Raw genomic sequence first — 26,560 nt, 5'->3', positions numbered from 1 at the left:
CACATAAAATGAGAGTGCACGCAATTTCCATTGCATATGAGACCGGAATATTATTAACCCATACATAGCCTGCAGAACAAACAGACATTTATGAACAGCGTTCCGCAATACTAAACACTGAGCAGTAGCAGCAAGAAAAGAGGGCATGGGGTCGAGGCGAAGCCTTTTCTGTTATGATTTGGAAGAAACTCGAGGAGACTCTATGCACATTGAAATTATCCGTTTTGTAGTGCCTGTTGAAAAAGGTTTTGAATACATTTCTTACTGCGATCAGAAAATCAAAGCAATTTTAATGTGTAACAAGAAGCCTATGTCCTCTGCCATTAAGCCTGCCCACACGTGTGTTGGCAAAGCACAGAAATGAAATGGCTTGGAAGTCAGCTAAGGGGCCCAGATTTGAAGCTTGGTGGGCGGATTTAAAGCGTTGGTCAATGGCTGAGACTATGGCATGTTATAGGGCTGTATGGACTGGGATGAGGGAAGGAAGTACAGAATTAGTTGCCTGGAATGAGCCGACACAGACAATGATTGCCCCCTGCGACGAGGAGCCCCCGTGATCATGTCAACTTGGGGAGGCTTCGGCGGCTGAAGAGTAACAGAAGTTGCCGAAAAGGGGTGGGCAATTACCAGGGGAGGCGAGGGGGGAGTGCCTGGAAGATAACCAGACCATGTGCATGCCATGGATTCCTTTTGGTAGAGTTTAGGTTTCAGGGTTACGCGGCATACTATTCTTTAAATCCAATATTAAATGGCACTTTTTGTTGTAAAAATCAGTTGTACTGTGAAATCTGAGTACTGTTTTACTTTCTTATTCAAAATTACTATAATTGGGGTTTTATGAATCCAGTTGCATTGCAGAGCAAGTTACCTTATGAATTCCATCGCAACCGTGCATCATGCAGTTTCAGAACTACACAATCAAAAATAATTTCTAACTTGTTTAATTATTTTTGTATGTAGGGAATGTTATGACGTTATCTGATTGTATGCAAATAGTTGCCGTCAGGCCTGCTGTATATAGAATACTGAATGTTTCATGCACATGATGCAACTTAGTTCTATGTAGAATCTTACAGCCTAGTTAGACCTAAAGAATGTTTATATTTAATGTTGGTTCTATACAGTGCTTAAAGTGGGCCGGGGCCTGCCGGGGCCGGGCCCCGGCAGTCTCCAAAAAGTGGGACTGAGCCGGGGCCCTGCCGGGGCCCCGTCCTACCACAACATTGGCGGGATGCATTAACCCGTCGCGGCTGTAGCCGCGACGGGATAATGCGCCTGCAATGAAGTCAGGCAAGCTGACCGAAGTGGCAGCCAGCCACAGCGACGCTGTGACTGGCTGCCACTTCCGTCAGTCACAGTAACTGCATCTGGTGACCCCTCGCGCGAGAGGTCACCAGAGGCAGTTACTGTCCCTTTGTTTCCCCAGGTCGCCGAGGCGTCTTTAATCCTCGGCGAACCTGGGGATTCCTCGACATATTTCGAGGTTTATAAAAAATGGCTTTGAAAGTACACATTTCAAGCCATCTTTTATAAAGCTTTGCCGATGGACAATTTTGTCCGTAGTCAAAGCTTTATAAAAGATGGCTTGAATTGTGTACTTTCAAAGCCATCTTTTATAAACCTGAAATGTTAGAAAAGATGGCCTGAAAACTAGGCAAACCGTAGGGTATGCACACAAATATATATAAACGTTATATATTTGTGTGCGTACCTTACTATGGTTTGTGTACTATGCAAGCCATCTTTTCTAAACATAGAAATATGTAACATATTTCTACGTTTATAAAAGATGGCTTGCAAAGTACACAAACCATAGTAAGGTACGCACACAAATATATAACATTTATATATATTTGTGTGTATACCCTACGATTTGCGTACTTTTTAGGCCACGCCCCTCCCACAAGCCACGCCCCCAAACGAGGGCCCCCCCTCGATTTCTTACCCCACTTAAAGCCCTGGTTCTATAACAGTTTGTAGTACCCAGCCTGGTCTAAAGACGTGCTGGGGGTCTGTACTATATGCCCTGATTAAACCCTTTTTAATCTATTGGAATTGGGCCTGCCTATCTTTCATTGGTGACGAGTATCTCCAAACAGACCCCTGGCACCGCAGATCAATGGATTAGCAACCCATTTATCCTGCAATAACGATTGCATTGTCGCTCCGCCACCCAGCGTTTACAGTGGGCGACGTGGGGGCAAGGAGTGCCTTTCCTTTTAATGTACGCAGCTCCATGCCTAGAGAATAGAAAGCCGTTCCGCCTTATCTGGCTGAGGCATCTGCAGCAGCCAACGCTCTGCGGGTATATGAGCCCGTTTAGTTTTATGAACAGTGAGGAAACAGCTCACTCGTCAATCACACGTCCGCAAGATTGAGAAGTAAGTAAAATATTCACTGTACCAGCAGTAAAAGAAGTGAGACAGCCGCGACGCATCTTTCAAAGATAATTTACACATGCGCAGCAACTTGCCTGACCATCCTGAAGACAGAAGCGAATCACGCATGTGCAAGGAGGGAGACGCGCAAGCGCATGAGCAGTGCTGCATCTTTCTAAGGTCATTTGCACATGCGCAGCAGCTTGCCTGACCGTCCTGAAGACAGAAGCAAATTGCGCATGTGCAAAGAGGGAGACGCGCATGCGCACGTCAACTCCTAACGCGGACTAGGAAAGCAAGAAGTTTCCGCACATGCTGTCTGCAAAATGAACATGTGGGGCACGTTTAGATAGAGTATTAGTATTAGACCTTGTTAACTAAGGAAGAGAGTGTAAGGGACACAACATCCCGCACGATGGAAACAAGGAAAGAGTAATAACATTGTACAAAACATTTCTTACACCACTAACAGAGAGAAAGAATACACAGTAAGATAAAGGGCATCAAGTAGTAAGAAGAAGTAGAACATATCACAGCTGGCTAACATATAAGAATGTGAAGTGTTCAAAGTTCAAGTATAAAGGCCACCAAGAAATAAAAAGAAGTACAGCATATCACTACTTGCATACAAGGTAGCACAGGCATCCTGACATGATCATGGCAATGACAGGTCTACTGGGACCATCTTTATTTATGGCATTTCCAGGAAACCCAAAAGTGAAGTGGTCACAGTGGAAGAAGGGGTTTCAGCATTATACCAGGGCGGCAGGTGGTAATTAATTTTCCATGGACAGAAAAGTAACTTTACCCATGCACTTTCTAGGCTATGAAGGACAGAGAATATATGATACATTGTCATATCTACCAGAAGCAGGAGACGGAGATGGCATATCGGATTTGGACATAGCTCTGAGGAAACTGAACATTCATTTTGATCCCAAAACGAGTACAATACTCTAATGATATAACTTTGGAATTAGAGTTCAGGAACCTGGTGAGAGTGCAGAAGAATTTGTTACAGCTTTAAGACATTTAGCCCTATCTTGCAAGTTCAAAGTTCAAATTCAATGAACATATCAGGCACCAATTTTGTATCAATTGCAGCAGCAACAAGATACGTGAAGAGTTATGGTTGAGAGATGATTCATTGTTAGAGGAAGTGTTGAGTATTGCGAAAAGAGTGGAGCATTCCATGGCCTGTGGGGCTAAGATATCAGAAAAAGATAACAATGAAGGAAAGATTGAAGTTCTCAATGTGGTTGAGTCGTAACAGAAGAAAAGGGAAAGGCTAAACCTTGTAGGAAGGAAAAGGTTGAATTCAAGAAGAATACATGAAAAAGCGAAAGAAAAGATGAGGAGCGTTTATGCTTCAGATGTGCCAGTAACACACATTTTACGGCTGCATTGGCATGCCCAGGAAAGAGGGAAGTGTGTGCCAAATGTAAAAGGAGAGGGCATTTTGCCAACTGTTGCAAAAACTACCAAACGAACCAAAGAAGAGTTATGGTGGTGAATGATGAAGATGGAATTGGTTATTCGGAAGAAATAGGAAATATTACTGTAAACGTAATTCATGATAAGGATGAGATTGAATGTGAGCATCCATATGCGACTGTGAAATTGAATGGTAGGAGTGTTAGGATGTTGGCAGATTCTGGGTCTAAGATTTCCTTAATGTCTAGAAAGGTATTCGAGGAGCAAATGGATGGTAATGTCAGAAATCTACTCAAACCAGATATAAATCCAGTGGTGTATAACCAAGACCGTATAGAATTACTAGGATATTTCATGGCAGATTTTGAATTGAAGGAAAGATATATCAAAGGAAAGGTTTATATTACGAAAAAAGGATGACCTGGTTTGGTTGCAGGGACCAAAAGAGATTGATGGTAAGTTAGACCCTAATCAACCTAATCAAGATGATCAAGTGTTGCAGATAAATACCTCTGTGTGTGTTGAAGATACATATGAGGGAGTGTTCAGAAAAGGCATTGGCAAGGTGAGAGGGATGCAACATCTGATTGTGTTGAAGAAGGCATGTGTGCCAGTGACAGCGACATTGAGACCTGTTCCATTTTCTTTGAGAGAGGAAGTGAAGAAGGAATTGGAGAAACTGTTGAATATGGGTATAATTGAAAGAGCTGGTGTGTGGAATGGACTTCCCCCATTAGTAATAGTAAAAAAGCCATCAAGGGATTTTAGGCTATGTGTGGATTTAAGGGAAGTGAATTGAGCTGTCATGATGGACAAACATCCCTTACCAAATATGAGCGAAATGCTTTCTATGGTGGGACAAGGAAATTTGTTTTCAAAACTTTGACATGGCATCTGCATATCACCAGGTGGAACGTGAAGAGAAATGCAGAAAATTAACAACTTTTATTACACATGAGGGTGTGTTTTCAGAAGATTATGGACAAATTATTTTGTAAAATCCGTGGTGTATTCTGTTTTCAGGATGACATCCTAGTTTCTGGTGAGAATGTGGAGAACCATGATGAAAGGTTGGGTGAAGGTTTGAAAATATTGGGTGAGAGAGGAATAACATTGAGGAAAGAAAAAAGTGTATATTTCGTGTCAACAAAGTAGAATATCTGGGTCACAAGACTTCAGCCCAGGGTATAAAGCCCAAGAGCTCTATGGTGAGTGCAATCAAAGAGGTTATGGAACCTAAGAGTAAAGGAGAGTTGCGTTCCTTTCTTGGTATGCTTGAATTTTATCAGAAATTCATAAAGAATTATGCCGAGAGGGTTACCAAAATGAAGAAGGAAGAAGAATTTGTGTGGAATGATGGGGGTCAAAGGGAGTGTGATAGATTTGGCTACGCCATTGAAAATTGAAAAAATATGACACACGGTGGAGAAGTACAATCACTGTTGATGCCAGTGATGTGGGTTTAGGGGCAATATTGTCCCAAGTGCATTCTGAAGGAGGAGAAGAAATCATAGCACATGCTTCAAGAGCATTGAGAGGTGCAGAATTAAGGAATTCTGTCCTGGAAAAGGAGGCTTTGGGGTGCTTTTGGGCTCTGGAAAAAGTTTTGTATGGGGGCCACATTTCATGAGTAAGACTGATCATAGGCTTTTGAAGGCAATATTTGAACAGAAAGGTTTAGATAAAGTTTCTAGAAGAGTAGCGGGATGGGTCACCAGATTACAATGCCAAAGTTTTAAAGTGTGTGTGGTACCAGGAAAGGATAATGTGTTAGCGGATTGTCTGAGGCTAGCAAGGACGGAAGAGGGAAAAACTACAAAATGAGGATATGGAATTGGTTTTTGCCACTGGTGACAATGTTGTGAGTAAGGAGGAATGGATGAGGTCAGTAGAAAATGATGAGATATTGACAAAAGTAAAGAGGTCCATAGAAAGTTGTTGGCCTGCAAAAGGTGAGTTGTCCCCGAAGGAGAGGTCGTTTTGGAATGTTCGGGAAGAATTGAGTGTTGAGGATGGTATTATATTTCGGTGGGGTAGAGCAGTAGTTCCTGAAGAGATCAGAAAAAGGATGTTTGATATAGCTCATAAAGGTCGTATAGGTGTTAGTAAAACCAAGGCAGTCTTGAGGGCAGATTACTGGTGGCCTGGATTTGATAAAGAAGTAGAGAAGAGATTGAAAGGCTGCACGGGTTGTGCTGAAAATTGTAAAGGGTTAATGGCAAAAAGACAGCCCTTGATGCTCAAGGATGTTCCGGGGAGAGTATGGGAAGAGGTGGCTTTGGACATTCTGGGTCCTGTAGAAATCGGTAGGTTTATCCTGGTAATTGTGGATGCATTCTCCAGATGGTGTGAATACAAAATTGTTAGAGACATTAATGGAGGGAGAATAGTGGAATTTTTGCGTGAGGATTTCGGAACAGAAGGAATTCCGAAGTATATATTGAGCGATAATGCTCTCCAGTTTACGAGAGGATGTTTTAATGAGTATGTGAGAAGTTGTGGTAAAGAGAAGCATTCTACCATCCCGAAGGAAATGGATTGGTGTGAAGAATAAATCGATGTATTATGGAGGGTGTTCCATTGGCGGGTGCTTGTGGTGTGAGTAGGAAGATGGTGGTTGAAGAATTAATGTGTGCATTATGAATGGCACCACATTCTGTCACTGGAGTGTCTACATTTGAATTGATGAGAGGGTGCAAGGGGTTTTCGGAAGGGTATCCTCCATGGATGGAGAGAGGAGGTGAGTCAGATTGTGTCATTGGTAAATTGAGGAAGACACTCAAAGAGAAAAAGGAACAGTATGTTATGAGGGAAAATGTGAGAATAGGTATTAAGGAACTCAGAGTGGAGTGTGGAGATTATGTAAGAATTAGGAAGGCAGTGATAAAGAGAAAGGGAGATCCCTTATATTCTGATCCTGTGCATGTGGTTGCAGTAATGAAGGGTGCCGTAAGAGTGAGTGGGGGGCAAACTTGGAATAAAAATAGAATAGCTGCTGTGAGAATATCTTGTGTGGGATAAGAGAGGGAGATATGTTATGAAGTTATTTAATTGTATGTAAATAGTTGCTGCCAGGCCTGCTGTATATAGAATACAGAATGTTTCATGCACATGATGCAATATAGTTCTATGTAGAATCTTACAGCCTGGTTAGGCCTAAAGAATATTTATATTTAATGTTGGTTCTATAACAGTTTGTAGTGCCCAGCCTGGTGTAAGGATGTGCTGGAGGTCTGTACTATATGGCCTAGATTAAACCCTTTTTAATCTATTGGAATTGTGCCTGACTATCTTTCAGGGAAGTAATTGGGGAATCATTAAAAACATGTTCATGCTCTGTTTTTGTTTTATATTTGGTACAACTGAACTACTTTGTACTTTGAAGGAAAAGTTTAGTAACTTCTGATTTGGTGGCTTTTTCCCTTTTATGTAGGAAAACAAAAAAAAGTATAGAAGTTGGGACAACCTGTTATGATTCCATCTTGCTTTGTTTGCTCTCTAAAATGTAGATTTCAAACAACCAGAAAAGTTTTGCATTTCATTCTAAATCTACTTTGAATTGCAGGGCCATCAATCATGCAACAAAGGGCTGTATCATGCACCAGGGCAATATTCTGTTTTACAATACCTTTTCAAAAATAATCTTTGAGTTAAAATGTACTCCTATAATGGAATGCAAAAATGTATCAAAGTTCAAATGCAAAAAGCACTTGTTTTTGCATGTAATATAGATAAAGCTTCCAGTTTTCAATTCTTACAGATTTGTACCTACAGATATAAGATGAAAATCACTGTTTCAGTATTTATTTGCAAAAAATGGAAAAAGGTGGAAATTCATGGGGCTTCACATTTTCAATTACACAACGGAGAGCTAGAAAAACGAATGTATTGTCCTTTGAAATTATTTAAAGGCTACAGAGATGTTTATCACGGTAGCATAAGAAACAACTGTGTGTTTCGGTTGAAAAGGAATCTTGTCATCATGGCAAGCACCCAGGACTATGAGCTTCTCATTACAGGCATAAAAGCCTGTAATGAAAAGCCCTCGCAGGACAAGGCTGTGGTGTTCTGTGACGCAGGTACACAGGAGACGCTGCCCGACGACACGTAGCACACAATGCAACTTCTACGCTTCCGAGCATTTAAGAACCAAGGATCAGACCCTCTGCGGCAAAGCCCTCGCAGGACAAGGCCACTGTATTGTGCGATGCAGGTACACAGGAGACGGTGCCTGATGAAACTTAGCACTAAACGCAAGGCAACCTCCACACTTCCGAGCATTTAAGAACCAAGGATCAGACCCTCTGCTGTAAAGCCCTCGCAGGACAAGGCCACAATATTTTCCGATGCAGGTACACAGGAGATGCTGCCTGATGAAACTTAGTACGCCACGCAAGGCAACCTCCACACTTCCGAGCCTTTACGAACCGAGGAACAGACCATCTACGGCAAAGCCCTCGCAGGACAAGGCCGCTGTGTTGTACGATACAGGTAAGCAGGAGACGCTGTCCGACAACACGTGGCATGCAATGCAACTTTAACGCTTCGGAGCCTTTAAGAACTGTGTATCAGACCCTCTGCGACAAAGCCCTTGCAGGACAAGGGCGTAGTGTTGTGCATCACAGGTACGCAAGAGACGCTGCCTGACGACACGTAGCACGCAGCGCAACTTCCATGCTTCTGAGCCTTTAAGACCTGAGGATCAATCCCTCTGTGACAAAGCCCTAGCAGGAGAAGGCTGCAGTGTTGTGAGACACAGGTACACAGGAGATGCTGCCCGTTGACACATAGCACGCAACTTCCATGCTCCCAAGCATTTAAGAACCGAGGATCGGACCCACTGCGGCAAGGCCCTCGCAGGATAAGGCTGCAGTGCTGTGCGACGCAGGTGTTTGGTGGCAATGGCGAAGCAGCATCCATTGTGAGCATGGATGACACTCTGTCCATCCGCGTCTGTAAGGTAAGAAGGTGCGGGGACGGAGAGTAGCACAGCTGCACTCCACGCAACTCCTGACTCTTGCATGTCCTTCCCCTCTCTTCATGTCTCCATGTGCGCTTTCCACCTGCAACTCAGGCTCCGCTCTCCCGGCCGTGCGTGCCCCTCCTCACTTCCCGTTTCTACGTGCGCTTTCCACCTGCAACTCAGGCTATGCTCTCACTGCCTTTTGCGTCCATCTCCTCTCTTTCCGTCTCTTTGTGAGTTTTCCACCCGCATCTCAGGCTCCGCTCTCCAGGCCATGCGAGTCCCTCCCCACTCTTCCCGTCTCCATGTGCGCTTTCCCCATGTTCTTGGGTCATTCTCCTCCTCTCCAATAAGTCCCCCCAATTGTGACTATTTATTGAATACTTGCTGTATTGTATGCATTCTCTTCTTCTCCTCTAGGTCCCCCAGGGTTCTAGTGTCTTGCTTATATTGTACTGTATTTGCATTCCCCTCTAACTCTATATTGTTTTGTGTATATTGTATTGTATTTTTGTGGCATTGTGCATTCTCTTCTTACTCCTCTAGGTTCCCCATGGTTACTAGTGTTCTGCGTATTCTGTACTGTATTGCATTTCTCCTCTCACTCTTGTTCCCCCACAAGTTATCTCCAGTGTGTTATTGCATACTTTTGCACTGTCTCCATCTCATTAGGTCCTTTCCTACACCCTAACTGCGAGCATTGTGGTTAGGTTCTCTCTGCTCACTGTACGCATCCTCCTCTTGTGTCTTCTCCTTTGTGTGCCCCTAGTGTGTGACCCCTCCCCTCTCCTGCTTGGGCTGCCTTCTCTTGCTCTCCGCCTCGCAGCCCTCCATGGTGCTCTCTGTCTCACCTATCTTCTCTAACTGCTACTCTATCTCCTATCCTATCTGTCGCACTAACTCTGGCAGGAAGAAGCTCAAAAGGGGCATACTGGTCTCCAACCCATGTCTTCCTATCGCTGATACCTACACCAGTGCTTCCTCCAGACAGACCCTCACCAGCATCGTCTTTGTGGTTCCCTCCGTCTCCAGGCCTATGGACCCCCCACATATGGTCTCTTTTCTCTCTGCTATCTCCTCCTCTCCCATTAATTGTGGCACTCAGTGGGAGTGGGCCCCCTTCCACTCCTCCAAGACCATCACTAATGTCTATCTGAATGGCACTGTCTTGGTCCATGGCCCTCAGCCCAATTTCTTCCTTTTCGATAGATGCTTCCTGCATCTTATCAACTTCCTTCCTTCTCCTGCTACTCCTACCTAAACCTCTCTGCCTCCCCCGCTACCTGCCACTTCTCTGACACCCTCCTCTGCTTCTCTGGCTGCTCGGCCTCCTCCTTCCTCTGCCACTCCTCTGGCACCCTCTTCTTCCTCTCTGACTACTCTGCTATCTCATTCTTCCTCATCTGCCCACGCTTGGGCACCTATAGCACCTATGCAGGGCGTACCTTATGCCTGTACCCCTCCACGGAAGTCTTTCAAATGTGGCAGCCTGCTCCACATTGCTACCCTTAACTCTTGCTCTGCTGTCAAACATTCCTCTGACATCTGCCGATTGCTCCAAGAACTTGATCTGGATGTCCTCAGTCTCACTCAGACATGTTTCATGGCCATCTCTGTTACAAGTTTCAATACTCTCCTCCCTGATGGCTATAAGATCCTCTCTGTACCCAGAACCAACTGCCCAGGAGGTGGAGTAGCCCTGATTTTCCCAGAGCGGATCCCTGCTTCTGCCATTCCCATGCAGGCCTACTCCTCCTATGAATTCCTGGTCTGCAGGCGCTCTACATCTCCTGGCTTCTCTCTTACTGTGGCCACCATCTACAGACCACCTGGCTAGGTCCCCCTCCTCCTCTCTGAGTGGGCCAACCTCTCCTCCTCTCTCCTTGCCTCTACCTCTCAACTTCTCCTCCTCTGAGACCTCAACATCCACTTAGATGCCTCTAGCCCCTCCTCTGGGCTCTTTCACAATCTCTGCAACTCTCTCTCTCTCTCTCCCTCTCTCTCTCTCTATTCTTCCCTCTAGCCCAACTCACTCTGCTGGGCACAATCTGGATGTTCTTATCTCGTCAGACATCCCCCTCTCCAACCCTCTAACCACTCCTCTCTCCAGGACTGACCACTTTCTTCTCTCCTCTCACCTGTCACTCTCTGTCCCCCAGGCAAAGCTGACCCCAGCACTGCCACCTACTTTCTCGGTCATCCGGCCCATGAAGCATGTGTCAGTGGAGGCTTTTGACGCTACTTTCTCTCCTCCTCCTTCACCTGCGGCTGACTCACACTGTGACACAGTCCTCTCCAGGCTGCATCTCCCAATCTCTAACACTCTTGATGTTCTTGAACCTGTCACGAGGATCTGTCTGAAGCCCACATCCAAGGGCAGTTCTTGTTATGATTCCAACCTTGCCACCCTTCAACGCAAGTGTAGGGTGGCTGAGAGGAAGTGGAGGGCATCGGGATAATACTCCGACAAACTGGCCTGCCGCCTGCTCCAAAGGCAATATATACTCTCTGTCTGGTCCATGAAGAGAGCCTACATCCAATCCTGTGCCTCTGCGGCCTCTAACAACTCAGCCAAACTCTTCAAAATCTGCAAGGAGCTGGCCAATCCTGCTGCAGTATCTACCTCTCCTGTTCCCTCCCAGGCCCTTTGCATGGCTCTGGCTTCTATCTTCACCACTAAAACTCAGGACATCTTGTCCACTATCTCCTCTTCCGCTCCCTCTACCACTCCTGGCCCCTCTCTGGATGGTCTCTCCTCCTCTTTTCTCCTCCTTCCCCGCGTTCACTCCCAACAATGTTTCTAGACAAGTATGATCTCTGAACATCTTGTCAAAGCAGGTGCTCCCTGCTCCTCCAGAATCATCAAGAACCACATTGACACCCTCACTCCAGCCTTAGCCGATTTCTGCAATCACTCTTTTGTCACTGGAACCTTCCCTCCCCCCCCTAAAGCACTCCCCTGTGCACCCCCTTTTCAGGAAGCCCTCTGCCAATCTCTCCTCTCTGGAAAACTATGGCCCGATCTCTATCACTCCTTTCCTGGGCAAACCCCTGGAAAAGCTGCCCAGCTCCCAGTTTACTCTCCATACTGAATCTGTTGGTTGTCTCCATGACCACCAGTCTGGCTTCAGAGCACCCAGAAGCACAGAAACTGCTCTCCTGAATACCTGCTCTCAAATCTCGACTCTAACCTTACTTCTGTACTCATTCTTCTTGATCTATCCTCTGCTTTCGATACGGTCAACCACACCATCCTGATATATCGTCTCCATAACAACCTGGGCATCACGGGTCAGGCTCTAGCATGGTTGACCTCCTTTCTATCCAATCAAACCTACCAGGTCCAACTTGGGTCCTTTCTCTCTCCCACCTTTCCCTCTGCATGGGGTGTTCCCCAGGGTTCTAACCTCTCACACTGGCTCTTGTCCTGGGAGTATAGCTCAGCGGCAACGTGCGCGCCTTGGAAGCAAGACGACACAAAGCAACACAGTTTCGATCCCCGGGTCCGCGCTTAGAAACCTCTGGGTGTTTAAACGCGTTATAAATACGCAACTAAGACACAAACAAAAAAAAAAGAAACAATTATTCAACTAAACAAACAAATTCTGTAAGAGCGCCTTGATGCCTGCGGGCTGTGTGAGCGCTTTAATAATGTAAAAAAAAAAAAAATACTTGTTCCTCTGGCCCACCTCATCTCTACCTTCTGTTCTAACTTTCAGTGTTATGCAAATGACACTCAGCTCTCCTTCAGGTTCCCCTAAGCCTCCTCTGATCTCTCGCTCATTCCTGACTGCCTATCCGCAATTCAGGAATGGTGTGCCTCCAACGATCTCTGCCTTAATGCCAGTAAGACGGAGATCCTTCTCATTGGAATCCCTGCTCCAGCTTTCCCTTTTGCTCTCTGACCACCCACCCTGTGACCTCCACCCTCACCTTCCTGTGAGGCAAAGAACCTTGACGTCCTCTTCGACTCCTCCCTCTCCTTCTCTCCTCACATATCTGACATCTCTAAGAAGTCACACTACCAGCTGCACCTCCTCAGAGGTATTCTTCCTTGTCTCACTTTGCCCCAGAAGCTCACTGTCTCCAGAGCCTTGCTTCTTTCTAGGCTGGACTATTGCAACAACCTCTTTCTAACCATCACTACGTGGAATAACTACCCTTGTGGCTCCTCGTCCTCCGTGCTTTCTCTCGCTTCCGCTCTTTCTCTCTTCTTGGTCCACTTGCATGGAATTCTCTTCCCCCGGATATCCGAGAAACAGTCCACACAGATTTGCTCAAAACCAAACTAAAAGCGTATTGCCTCGCCTCTGAGTTATACTCTTCACCTACCTCTCATCTCCCTGCTAGATAACAATGTTCCCTCACCTCTAACCTGCCTCTGTCCCTCACTCCCTCTGCCTCCACTGTAGCACTTCACCCATCATGGTCACATCCTGTGCACAGCTGGCTGTACCGCCTACCTGCACTTAAAAATGTCCACTGCTGGTTGTCCTTAATATATGTATGTTCACTTATGCATTGTCCTCGAAATGTCCCTCAAAGTCACCCCATTGTAAGAAGTTCACTGCTTCCCGTCACATCTGATTTCTTATGTATTGTACATTCTTTTGTGATCAAAAGAGCATTGTTCCTTTTAGATATGAATAAATAAAATAAATCACAAAGGACTGAATTATATTCGAGGAGGTGTGGCCCGCATTGATACATCCTGTCTACATATATCAGACATTGGGCCTCATTAGGACCCAAGCGGTAAGGGGTTTACGGCGGCGTAAACAGCGCCGACCCTTACCACCTGATTCCGAGGTCCCTTAGCGCCATGGAGGATTTAACACCTGCTTTTAGCAGGTGTTAAAATCCATGGCGCTAAGGGACCATGTTGTTAATTAGGCCACCGTAATTTACGGTGGCGTAATTAACGCCTTCCCCACTCCCATTATGCCCTATGGGGCAAAAATGGGAATGGGGAAGGGTAAATGGGTTAATGGGGACTTACCGCCCCGCCAACCTCGGAATGGGGCGGTAAGTCCGCCAACCACCATGGCGTAAACGTAGTTTACGCCATGGCGGTAAAGGTACGGCCCAGGCGGTAACTTACCGCCTGGGTCGTAATGAGGCCCATTGACAGTCCACCCACATATCCTGCTCACCGTAAACCTAACAGTCACATGTTAATCCCATGTTGTCCCCATCACAGTGCAATCCCAAAGGCTCCTGGAAGACGTCTCGACTTTCCCCACTCAGATCTTCCTGACATTAGGCCTTTCTCTGGTCGCTGATACTTCAACCTTTGACTGCAGGATAACCCACACCCTCCTTCTGGAAATCCTTTAACATATAGTGTACAACAGCCTCAATCTTGAAATACTTTTTGGAAAACCATCTCAAAAGCATGTGCCATACCTTAACAACACCCATGGATTCGTTATTCCCTAGTACTTCACTGCATCCCCTGTCATCTACAACAAGTCACACAAACTCTGCAAAGTAGTAAACTCCTTCAATACACTTCACCGCACAAGGACATAGAGATCATACCCTTCAACCAGATAAACCACTGACCCCCAGCTACACGCTCAGCATTTGGCGTGGCACGCCCTCTGACTATTTATTTCCAAGAATTGAACGAGAACACCACTTTCAGGGTAATAAAAGCCTGGCATCCTGCTTGAGATGACCATTCACCACCCCTGAATACATACTGCCCCACCACCTCGCTACACTCCTCTGCAGCCCACTGTCTACCAGCTTTGTACTTAGTTCACTAAAATACTCCCTTATCATTGCACTTCTAAGAAAAATAAACTTCCTGTTCTAAGGAGGAGCTTCCGAGCATCAGTAGTCAGTGGATTTCCAAACATCTGGAAACAGAGGTCGCCATCCACCTTCAAAGGTATAGGGATGACTCAGACCCTGCTTGGCCATATTTATTCAGGCTCCCGTCTCCGCCATGGCACAGACAGAATTCCCTTAGTCTCCATCTGGACAACACATTCGAATTTCCATCATCAGTGCAGCCATTTGGATACTGCTCAAATGTTAAGGTGGTCGGCCACCCCATCCTACTACATGCTACATGCACTGCAGTCACTGCAGGCGTCTCCAGCGATGACCTGCAATTGATTTCCTCCTTCCTCTCTGGAAATGAACAGAGATAACACTGGGTAACCTCACCATCCCCCTGCCCCCAAGTCTTTGGCATTTTACAATGGGGTGTCCACCTGCAACCAGCGCAATGTGTGGCATTCCGAGTGTATATTCAAACTTGACTCCCCAAAATGTTCTTTTATTGCTTCTCAAGCTAAATATTTGATAGCATTGGAGCAGAATTGTTAGAGCTCTCTTATGAAGGACTTGTGCTGTTTAAATGATGCAGGCATGTAGCAAGAAAATAGAGCGTTGATTTGTTTTCAGCAGGTTTTTTGCAGAGCTGCTTTCAGATCATGTTGTGCTCAAGGAGCAGCAAGACCAGGTACAGCAAGTGTCGCGTTTGATTATTTTTTTAATGTTTTTCTTTTTCACAGTCAGGGTTCGCCACTTGCAATCCTATAGTTTTTGTTCGGTTGGTGGTGTGGGCTTTTTGAGTCTACTTGATGATGTATCTGTAAATATAGTGGTGGGGGGGTCACCAAACTGTTTATGTCAGTGCCACTCAAACCTGCATGGGTGCGTCGAGGTTTGTTAGTTCCAGGGGCACGTCATTCCAGAGCCAAGAGCAAATGCCTGTCTTCCCTTCACCTGCCTTTTCAGTGCAGAACTGTTAGAAGGTTAGTGTTGGCTGATCTTAGGGGTGGGTGAATTGCTAGTGAAGGATTTTGTCCTGGAGATACTGGGGGGCTCTGCTTTTTTAAACTTTTATGTATCAAGCCTAGCAACTTGAGGCTAATCATTAAACATGCTGATAGTGAGCGCACCTTAGTTGGGTTTCCTGAGGTTGATGGTCTCTCAGGTCAGAGAGTTGGGGTTCGGATGCATTTTGCAACCATTGGCGTCTTTGGAGCTGGTACTTTGGGATGCCTAAAAACAGTGCATTCCTACCACAAGACTGCCCTACCACACCATCCATCGAAGGGGGGCATCTTAAAGGATGTATTAGAGTATGTTTTGATGATGCAATACTACACTGACCTTTTATTCTAGGGTCATGCCTACATGATAGGTGCATGACATGTGACGCCCAGGTTTCTCACATTCTTCTGTATTGAAGTTTTTCTCCTGAGAAGGAGAGGCTTGGCCGAGGGGGGTTGAATTTGCTACAAAAGTGTTTGGGGCCCAGGGACAAAAATCATCAACCAGTGAGTATCAAACCCTTTGTGCCCATCCACGCTTTGCTTGCTGCCCTTTTGGCACTGCATGCAGTGAACGGGGCCTTCATGCAGATACAGCTCCTGGTTTTACATGTACGCATGGAAATGGAGGTGGGTGTCCCCGAGTAGGTCCATCACTAGCTTAACATTAATGTTGAATTGCAACTAAAACTGAAGCAATCCCTGGGAGAGTCATAAGGATATTACTCTTAAACTGGGATTAATGTCTGAGTCTAACACTGAGACAAGGACATTGCAAACCCCTTCAGGACCTGTTGTGATATTGTGTTGGTGCTGGAATGAGATCCTGTGTCAAATGCATAGCAGAATCTGCCGTAGACTTTTTAAGGTCACCACATACAGCTATGTGGGCCGATTGCATGCCATGTCAGGGATGTGAGCCACATTGACATTGGTCAGTTATTGGGCGGCTTGCCACATGGTCCTGAAGCTGGAGGGGACCTCTTTCTCCATCATTGGGCCTATCCAGCGGAGGCCTACTTTGAGCCAGCAATGTTTAGGGGCAAGACACACATTTCTTAGTAGAGAGAATATTGGAGCATTTCAATGTCTGGGAACTCTTGCCATTAATAGGGGCTTTGGATAAATGCCATCACCAGGCAGACTGGGTGATTTCATGGCGGGCATCAATGACTGCAGGGTCTAAGCAGCTGGTGTCTTTGCTTCCTACCAACTATGAAAATTTAAATTGTGCAAGCACAGTGTGGGTCATTTTAGTGTGAGGGCTGGTAATAAAAGGGTCTATCTGGTCTGTGGCAGGTGGGATAGTGTGACAGAATCTTTAATGTTCTCGATCTTCTCATTGAAGAATGTGGAGATGCTGAGCTCCTTAGTCGGGGAAATACAGGATGGTGTGTATTGGAGGGATATGCATGAATGCACAATTGTGAAGTGTTCTTGTGCCGGCTCGTGGCTTCCAAGGCCTTTAGGACAGTAGTGCTCCTATTTGGCTGCGAACGTAGCCTGTGGTAGACCATGAGGGTTATCTTCAGGCCAGCTTTGATGGCGGGGTCTCTGGATTTGTTCAAGGATGTTTCTGGTTTTAATAACTGAACACTGTCACTGTGATTCATTGTATCTTTTAACTTAACAAACATGTGACTTGTACAAATTAACTGAGCATTTATACCATTTGTGTCCAATAAATGACCATCCACAACCCTGCCTTCCAATAAACAAACTCTCACATCCTTCTGTATTCTTTCTGGGCACATATAGCCGTCACTCTTCAACAGCACCTGTGATCCCCAGGACCTGTTTCTGAGTCTCAGGGCGAGGCTACACATTCTCTAAACATACACAATATTCTTTTGGCTACAGGAATTGAAGGCCCTGGCGTCAGAACATTCCAACCTGGTGGTGCTTCAGCTAGGTAAGTCGTACTTCAAAGACGTTTTGTGTGTATGGGGGGGACGAATATGGGGAGATTTCTTTAGGGAAATATGGGAGACAGCTTGAACTAAATTTGTAAGGAACTTTAGTGAGATTTCCGAAATGTAATGTTGTCAAAAGTCATCCATTCTAAGGAAGTGTTTATTCTGTGATGTGTAGATCTGTACGGTGTCCTCCATACTTCTATGCTGAGTGCATCCTGGGACATGTTGTCCTATTGGATGAGGGGGGCATTCTGGGGCGTGTAGGTCTGCTAGAGCATTCTCCCCAAAGCGAGACCGAATTCATTCTAATATGTGAAGTCCTGTAGGAAGCCCTATATGAGTGGACCAAAGTACATTCTGAGACATGTAATTATTTGGGTGAGAGCTCTGAACTTAGGTAGACTCTGTATAGATGTAAAGATGATCTTTTGAGGGAATTTATACTTGGAGATGTAAATTTGAATTGTGGGGCATTTTGTCACCTAGAGGCATCAGTCCTGTGCAGGGGAGAGGGTATTTGTAGAAAGTAAGTCCTGTGAAGTCCACTGAGTGTAGTAATGTGCATTCATTGACATGTAGCTTTGTGAGTGGCTGGGGTGGCATCTGAACTATTAGGCAGAGTTCCTCTTTCGACACGTAGTCCTGCTGAGGCACTAGTATTGAGGGAGGCCGGCTGGTGTATAGGACAGTTCTGTAGAGGCATTTTTGTCATTTTTGTCAAGTGCGCTGCAGTGCATTTTGGGATACATAGTCCGATATGGTTACTTATACGTTACTTACACGTATGAGAATTAAAGTGTATTCAGGGGCCTGTAGTTCACTATGGAGACTTCGATACTGAGCGAGAGAATGCATTCTGGGTTATGCAGCCCTGTGGTGGAATTTGCACAGGGTGAGGCCAAAGTTATATACAAGTCTAAACAATGGGTTAGTACTGTAGATCCGCGCACTGTCCAAAAAATATTAAGTAAGCATAGTCGCAAATGTCCTTAAGTAGATTGTTCGCTGGTTTATTGATATGTTCAGCCGACACGTGTTTCGACAGTAGGTCGTTTTCAAGGCCATACGTTCCTGGTTTTGATGCCCAATATATGCAGTCTTAGGTTCTATCCTTCAGTTGGGCTGATTGGCGAGCTTCATGTAAATACTATCCATGTGTAATATTTACATGAAGCTCGCTAATCAGCCCAACTGAAAGATAACCTAAAACTGCATAAATTGGGCAACAAAACCAGGAATTTTTTTGGAAGAATATTTTGGGCCTTCCCAAAAGTACTCCAATTCAACTAATCTGATTAAAGGGCTCTTGTCTGTAAAAGCTATGGTCTACTGGAAAAGGCTGGCTTTTATTGAAAGTTCTTGATAGCTGATGACTTCACTCTCCTTTTAGTTGTAGAGAAATGTGATATAATTTTAAAGTGGGAGGAAGACTGTCTACAGGGCTTTAGAGGGGCGGATTGGGCAATAGAGATTTTGATTGTGAACTCACAAGAGGTTAAAGGGAAGCTGTGGAGACACGTCTGGATTCTACACAAGGGCAATGTAGTGCATATAAGGCAGATTTGCTGGTGGAAAACGCTCTGTCTGTGTGTAACTGCAGTGCTCCTGCAGCAATGCTGTGCCTTTACAAAAACTATACATGTGTTGTGTATTTTAGAATGCTTCAATGGTGCCAACAATGTATGTTTTGTATTTTCCTGTGATGCAAAGCATTAGTTTTGAAACTTGAAAAATCCTACATCTTTTTGGCCACAAAATGTTGGCAAGTATGCACCTCCCGTCCGGTGAGGTGAGTGATCACCCTCACCCAGAAAGCTGCGGTAGCCGCAGGGCTGCTCTCCTGTGCTAGCAGCCCTGGAAGTCGCTTCCGCGCTGCTGGCGGTATAATAAATAACTGCTGAACCCATATGCATGCATTGTTATTGGCCGACCCCTTACCCTCACCCAGAATAGTTTGGCTCACACAATGTTGTCAAGTGTTGGCAATAAAAGGCTGTAGGTTTTTATTGTACAGATATGGTTATGGAGATAACAATTATCACATATCATAATAATAACATGCTTTTGGGCACCGGGTCCTGAGGTTAGCCCCTCTGGCCCATGCCGCCTTCTCATGTCCCATGACTTGTTGTGGGCACCGTACAGTACCTTGTACCTCTTTTTCTTTGTTCTTCTCCCTTATTTTGTAGGGTGGGAGGGTTTTGTGGTAAAGAAGCAAAGGTTGGAAGACACTGGGTAAACAGTGAACCTCCAGTTTGTTTGGGTCCCCGTTCAGGGTCCACAAACAGATTGTGTTTTCTGAGAGCATGCTGCTCTTATTTACAAGACCCAGGGGAGCCCTGGGTCTTTGATGTGTATAGTAGTGGGGGCTGGGTTCGAGCCCCCGGCCTTGTAGCCGACTGTCTGGCCCCTGGGGGGGGCAGATCTTTGAACCTGGGCCCTGCCTGACTGTTGGTTTCCTTAGGTGCTTAGCACCTTGCTGCTTGGAGGAAGGGTGAGGTGATTGTTCACACCCCACCCTTCCTCAGCTTTGTGTGGCAGAGACTGTGTGTCTCTGCAGCTAGGAAGAGGAGAGGAGCAGACAGGGGGCAGGGAGGTTGGGCTGCCCCTCTCCTGGTCTGCTGATGTTAAGACCAGTTACCCTGCCTTGCCTTGGGGGGCCCTGCTGCATTGCCCATAACTGCTGAACCCATATGCATGCATTGGTATTGGCCGACTCCTTACCCAGAATAATTTGGCTCACACAATGTTGTCAAGTGTTGCCAATAAAAGGCTGTAGGTTTTTATTGTACAGAAATGGTTATGGAGATAACAATAATCACATATCATAATAGTAACATACTTTTGGGAACCGGGTCCTGAGGTTACCCCCTCTGGCCTGTGCCGCCACACGTGGGCAGGTTGACGGCTGACCGTGTTCCCCCAAAAGTATCTCCTAGTGACAACCCCTGGAGGCTAGAGTTGCTGTGATTTCTTGAAAGAAGTGTTCTATGCCCTGATTTGGTAAATGAGTGCCGTTTTTGAGAAAAAGGCCCGGGTCACCCAGTGTAATGGCTGGGTGCTTTATGAAGCCCAGTCCTCTTGTTGTACAGAATTTCTCAAGCCCCTGTTCAGTTTTCTTCCAGAGATGTCTACTGATTGGTAGCAGTTTGCCCCTTGCCATTTCTTTCTGGGTACGATGGCAGAGAAATATATTTCTGTTCCCCTCCAGTTGTGAGAAATGCCTGCTAGGCAGGAGCAAATGTCCTCGAATAAGGTTCTCCTTCCAATGGAAACCAGGTAATTGCCCCCTAGGTGTATAATCATAAATTCTGGCGGGTCTCTGTATGCGACCAACTCTGCTAGTGTTTCGTGGATATCGGCCCATTTTAGGCCTCTGTATCCCCACCATGAAGCAATGGTGTTTCTGAAGGGTGGCCTTTCTTTGGTCTCTTCCGCCCATCGGCCCATCCTGAAGATAAATGAGTGGCCGACTATCCATGCTGATCGGAGTGGGGACCTCCCTTCACCTGTCATTTCTGCAGCGGGGACGGGGGGCAGGAGAAAGCAAAATGAGGAAAGATGGCTACATTAACTGTGGTCTGATGTATCTTTTGTAGCAATCTGACATCCATCACCCTATGTTTTTTAGCTGTTGAGGTGCTAAGCCTCCTTGCCATGCTGAGGTGGCGGCACCTATCCTGAAGGAGTGGGTGCCAAAACCCTTTGGGTCCCACCCTGCTTTGCTGGTTGCTTTCATCAGCACCCCTTTACATTGGTAGCGGCTTAGTGCCAAGACGTCCTTGTGGATTAGGAACCTCTGCCCCACTTTGGGCCTTTGTGTGTAATAAAGATTGCTGATACATACCGGGCAGTTTGTTGTCTCATCAATACAACAAATGTTGATGGTTCTTTTGGCCCCAGTTTTTGACTGTTGGATTTCTATGCTGTCGCTCTCCTGTCTAACCCTGACCTCCATGACACCCAAGCCGTTTGTGGCCTTGGTGCTGGAGGCGATAAATTCACCTACCCAGAACGCCCCGAAGTATGCCAGGAAAAAAGCTGTATTGAATAATATTGTCATGATCTCTGCTTCCAAAAGATCAGGACTTGCCCAACTCCCTTGGAAGCAGACCCATAACCCCGGTTCCGAGTGCCAGCCAGTCCCAATTGGGACCTTTTGGACCTTGTCCTGGCGCCAGTGGCACCAGGCTCATAAAGATGCCCAGTCCCAGTGCTGAAAGCGCCGGGCTCATAATGCTTGGGTGGACTTAACTGCAGCAGACCATGCTGCTTACTTACATGCCAGTTGAGCCCCCGATCCTCTTCTGTTTGGGACTACTTTTCCTGTTGGGTGGGGCAGGAGCCACTCCCTAGGTTCAGAACACTGGAACTCTTCTGGAAAGCAGGAACTCTTTTCTTACCTAGGCGAGGCTGTGGAAGGAGACACCTAAGCACTACAGGAGGCTATTTAAACCACACCCGATGGATGAATCTTGCTTTGCGTTATTCTGCATTCTCTGCAGCAGAACGCTCATCGTGTCTTCAGCTTCTGATCCTGGGCCTAAGGGAACAAAGGCTTATCATCCTGGAATCCAGTCTTCAGCAGCACCTGTAAAGACAAAGAAAGAACAGGTTAGCACTACGGTCTTCAGTGGCAGCGCATCTCTTACCTGGTCCATCGGCTGTCACCAACGCCTCGCGCTGCATTCCGGCATCTGAAAGACAAAGGCTTACCTACTCTTCGCATGCTCCGGAGGTCTTCGCACTGCATTCCGGCATCTGAAAGACAAAGGCTTACCTACTCTTCGCATGCTCCGGAGGTCTTCGCACTGCATTCCGGCATCTGAAAGACAAAAGCTTACCAGCTCTTTGCACGCTCCGGAGGTCTTCGCCGCTGCATCCCACATCTGAAAGACAAAAGAAGGTGCGTTTAAAGACATTGGGCAACTTTATTACTCACGTGCCATTACTCCTTCCCACGCCGAATCCAGTGGGTATTCCAGCACCCTTCAGCTTCTCTAAAGCTCCGAACTTGTACCTGCAAGATAAAAGGGACAGTTAGTGCGCATCGTGAAGCAGGCTACAAGCGCTTACTTACGTGCTTCCAGGCGCTTCTATTCCTCACGCGGGTTCGATCCTCAATTCTCTTCAGCCCGCCATCCGCCATCGCCGGAACCCTGCAAAACAAGAGATATCATTACAAAAGACTTTTAAGACATTTGAAGTGCCCAGAACTTACCGTTCGTGCAGTTAACGACGGACAGCAGTCCTCTGAGGTCAAGAGGCCTGCACCCTTATCCAGTGAAGAAACTGGTTACGGCACCCTGCCCCGAGGCAGATAGAGAGCTCGGCGTTCACTTACCTAAGGTGAGGGCGTTAACCTTTGGGGTTCTACAGGAGAAGAGAAAGGGAAGAGGAGAGAGGCACCCAATAACCCCAGTTCATTAATCCCATATTTTCTATCTGCAGACATCTTACTCTTCGAGTCAGACATACAGTGCACAGAGGTCCAGCCCAAAGAGCCAACCGTGTGTTACACATCACCTTTGAAGATACGGCATTCACCCAGTCAAGACCGGCGCCTCTGCGGGAATCAGGTGAGCGTTACAGAACGCAAAGCCGACCGCAAAACTCCCACCCAGGCGCTATGGAAACCTCGGATACCGACCAGCTAGCCCAGTTACTTGGGGAACTAAGAGCAGAAGTGCATGCAGCCCGTCAGGAAATGAATGCTCTAAGAAGGGAACTGATTATTTCCAAGGAGCGAATAGACGATCTCGCTAGACAATTGCTACAGTCACAAGCCGGACAAACTCTGTTACCCGCATCAGGGGCAAATCTTCCTTCAACATCCTCTACGAACCCAGTGCAGATCAACCTACCTGGGAATGTACCTCTGGCTCCGCCCGAACGATTTTCTGGTGACCCAAAGAGGTTTTCAGTATTTATTAATCAGTGCCGGTTGCACTTCTTATGCCGGCCAGCAGCCTTTCCAACTGATCAAGCTAAGGTAGCTTTCGTGCTTTCGTACCTTAGTGGCAATGCGGCAGACTGGTCGATCCCTCTAGTTAATCAAGATGATCCTGTTCTCCATGATTTTCAAGCTTTTCAGCTCAGTATGGAAAAACTGTTTGCAAGACATTCACAGGGGCAGGCCTTGGACAATGAGCTCCTTTCATTGCGACAGGGTAATCAAGACCTTTTGGCTTATATTGCGTCTTTCAACAGACTGATAGTGGAAACTCGATGGCCTGAGGACAAAAGGATTACGCTGTTTTATAGAGGTTTACGTGGAGAGCTCAAAGATGTGTTAGCCCAAGTAGTGAATCCCCCGCAAGACTGTTCGGACTATATTGACTTAGTCGTTCAAATTGACCACAGACTGCAGAACAGGAAGGCCGATCGTTCCAAGTTTGATGCTCGAGTATTTTCCAAATCACCAACTCCTACCAAAGGAGTAGACTCCGGGGAACCCATGCAAATAGGGGGCCTGAAAGGACCACTAACACAAAAGGAGCGGGAAAGGTGAAAACAGCTGCAATTATGCCTCTATTGCGGAAACTCGGGGCACTTTCTTCGAGACTGTCCGGTGAAACCAGCCAAGAAGGCAGTAGGAGCTGCAGTTACCAGGGTCACAAACTCTGAGCAGGGAAACAACCTCGCCCGACAAGAATAGAGGTCCTCTTGCCGAGCGTTAAAACCAGTTCCGTGACCTCGCATTTCGTGATACCTATGGTCCTCATTAGCCCTGAACATCCGGATCGATTACATGCGATTGAAGCTTACGTCGACAGCGGTGGCATCGGCAATTATGTGGATCATGAAATGGTTTTGAGGATGAATCTGACTCTTTGTCCAAAGGCTGTAAAGGACGTCATTACTACGGTGGATGGTACGGAGATAGCCTCCGGACCAGTAACGCATACCACCCAAGAAGTGACGCTAATAAGTCAAGATGGACACCATGAGAAGATCGTGTTCGATGTGATCAAGGCCCCTCAGTTCCAGATTATTCTAGGAATTCCTTGGTTAGAAAAGCACAATCCTCAGATCGATTGGCGAGCAAGAACGGTTCAGTTTCCAGAATGTGTCTCTACTTGTCACCCTCGACCTGGTGTTGCACTGGCAGCAATTTCCTCGGAGGCTCCCCAGTTACCTCCTGAATACCTAGAATTCCAAGATGTTTTCCGGAAGGATCAGGCTAACTCTCTACCTCCTCATAGGTCTTATGACTGCCAGATAGACCTGATACCTGGATCTACTCCTCCTTGTAGTAGAATTTATGCCCTCACCGAGCCTGAGAATCTTCACCTCCGACAATACCTGGATCAATACCTAGCGAATAGGTTTATTCGTCCTTCCAAGTCCCCTGCTTCCTCAGCTTTGTTCTTCGTTCCAAAAAAAGAAGGGGACCTTAGAACTTGTATAGATTATCGCGCCCTGAACCAGATCACCGTTAAGAATAGATATCCGTTACCTTTGATCCCTGAACTCCTGGACCAAGTCAGAAAAGCATGCATATATACAAAGCTGGATCTTAGAGGAACCTACCACTTGGTACGAGTAAAAGAGGGCGATGAATGGAAGACGGCCTTCCGCACCAAGTATGGGCTATTTGAATATCAGGTCATGCCCTTCGGACTTTGCAATGCCCCAGCCGCCTTTCAATATTTTATGAACGATGTCCTCAGAGAGCTCATAGATGTGTGTGTTGTTGTTTACATTGACGACATCCTCGTTCATTCTTCATCGGAAACTGAACATCGGAAACACGTGAAAATGGTCCTCGAGAGATTGCGTCAACACAAACTTTTCGCTAAGTTGGAAAAATGTGTTTTCAACGTGACTGAAGTTGAATTCTTGGGATTCATATTATCACCTAGCGGAGTGCGTATGGATTCAAAGAAGGTCGATGCAATTCTCAAATGGCCATCGCCATGTTCAAAGCATGTTAGGCTTCGCTAACTTTTACCGCAGGTTTATCCCTGAATTCTCTCGAATAGTCCAGCCCATCACCGCCTTGTTAAAGAAAAACAAACGTTTTGAATGGTCTACCGAGGCGGAACAAGCTTTCCAGAATTTGAAGACTAGATTTATCTCTGCACCGATCTTAAAACATCCTCGCCCAGAACTCCCCTACATCGTTGAAACTGATGCTTCGAGCCTTGCCATGGGGACAGTTCTATCACAAAAGGACCCAGTAACCAATCAGTTGCATCCCGTGGCATTTTGGTCCCGCAAATTCTCGCCTCCTGAAATCAATTACACTATTACTGATAAGGAACTTCTAGCTATCAAGTCCGCCTTTAAGGCTTGGCGGCATTATCTTCTGGGGGCCCGACACACCGTTACTGTGATTACAGATCACCGAAACCTGCAATATTTGAAAACCGCAAAAGCTCAATCCTCTAGGCAACTCCGTTGGGCACTATTCTTTGCCGAGTTTGACTTCGTAATCACCTATCGACCTGGTACAAAAAACGGTAAAGCTGATGCCCTTTCTCGGATGGGAGTGGAAGAACATTTGATCAATCCTAAACCTGTACCTATCATTCCCGAACAAAGAATTCTGGGTGTAATCGCCACACAATCCATAGAGGAAGTTAAGGATAAAGCCAGGCTACTGGTAACTCCAGCAGACATACAGAATTGGCATCTGCAGGGAAAGGACTTTACGGTGAAGGACAACCTATTATATTTCCAAGAACGGTTATACCTGCCCAGCACAGATTTACAGAAAAAGGTAATCTCTTGTTATCACGATTCTTTAATGGAAGGACATCCCGGTATGGCCAAAACCTCGGAAAAGATCAAGCGCTACTTCTGGTGGCCGTCTTGGAAAAAAGATATCAGAGACTTTATAATGTCCTGTGGAGTATGCGCCCAAAACAAGAGTCAAAAGAAAAACCAGCCGGCCTCTTACGCCCTATTGACATCCCACCTCGCCCTTGGCATACGCTTTCTATGGACTTCATCACCGATCTACCTCCATGCTCCGGATACAATACGATCCTAGTAATCGTGGACCTATTCTCCAAGATGGCGCATTTCATTCCACTCAAAGGCTTACCAACAGCAGCAACTCTGGCCCGAGAA

At 46.2% G+C, this 26,560-nt stretch overlaps 1 protein-coding gene and 1 long non-coding RNA gene across 3 annotated transcripts in view; one reads left to right on the top strand and one right to left on the bottom strand.

The window, feature by feature from the left end:
• Nucleotides 1–2,488, bottom strand: part of LOC138447956 (uncharacterized) — a 175,657-nt gene extending 173,169 nt beyond the window's left edge. The window contains exon 1 of the long non-coding RNA XR_011259974.1: nt 2,404–2,488. This is a non-coding gene — a long non-coding RNA (uncharacterized lncRNA). The remainder of the gene's footprint in view (nt 1–2,403) is intronic.
• Nucleotides 1–26,560, top strand: part of LOC138447951 (C-signal-like) — a 298,198-nt gene that overhangs the window by 127,498 nt on the left and 144,140 nt on the right. For both annotated transcript variants that reach the window (XM_069604482.1, XM_069604481.1), the window contains exon 2: nt 17,427–17,478. In XM_069604482.1, the coding sequence (XP_069460583.1) occupies nt 17,427–17,478 (52 nt within the window). The remainder of the gene's footprint in view (nt 1–17,426; nt 17,479–26,560) is intronic.

This window comes from Ambystoma mexicanum, chromosome 1p (genome assembly GCF_040938575.1).
Source record: "Ambystoma mexicanum isolate Mex_15411 chromosome 1p, UKY_AmexF1_1, whole genome shotgun sequence".
Classification (NCBI taxonomy): Eukaryota; Metazoa; Chordata; class Amphibia; order Caudata; family Ambystomatidae; genus Ambystoma; species Ambystoma mexicanum.
Note: the sequence above shows the minus strand (reverse complement) of the source record. Positions and strands in the feature narration are given on the sequence as shown.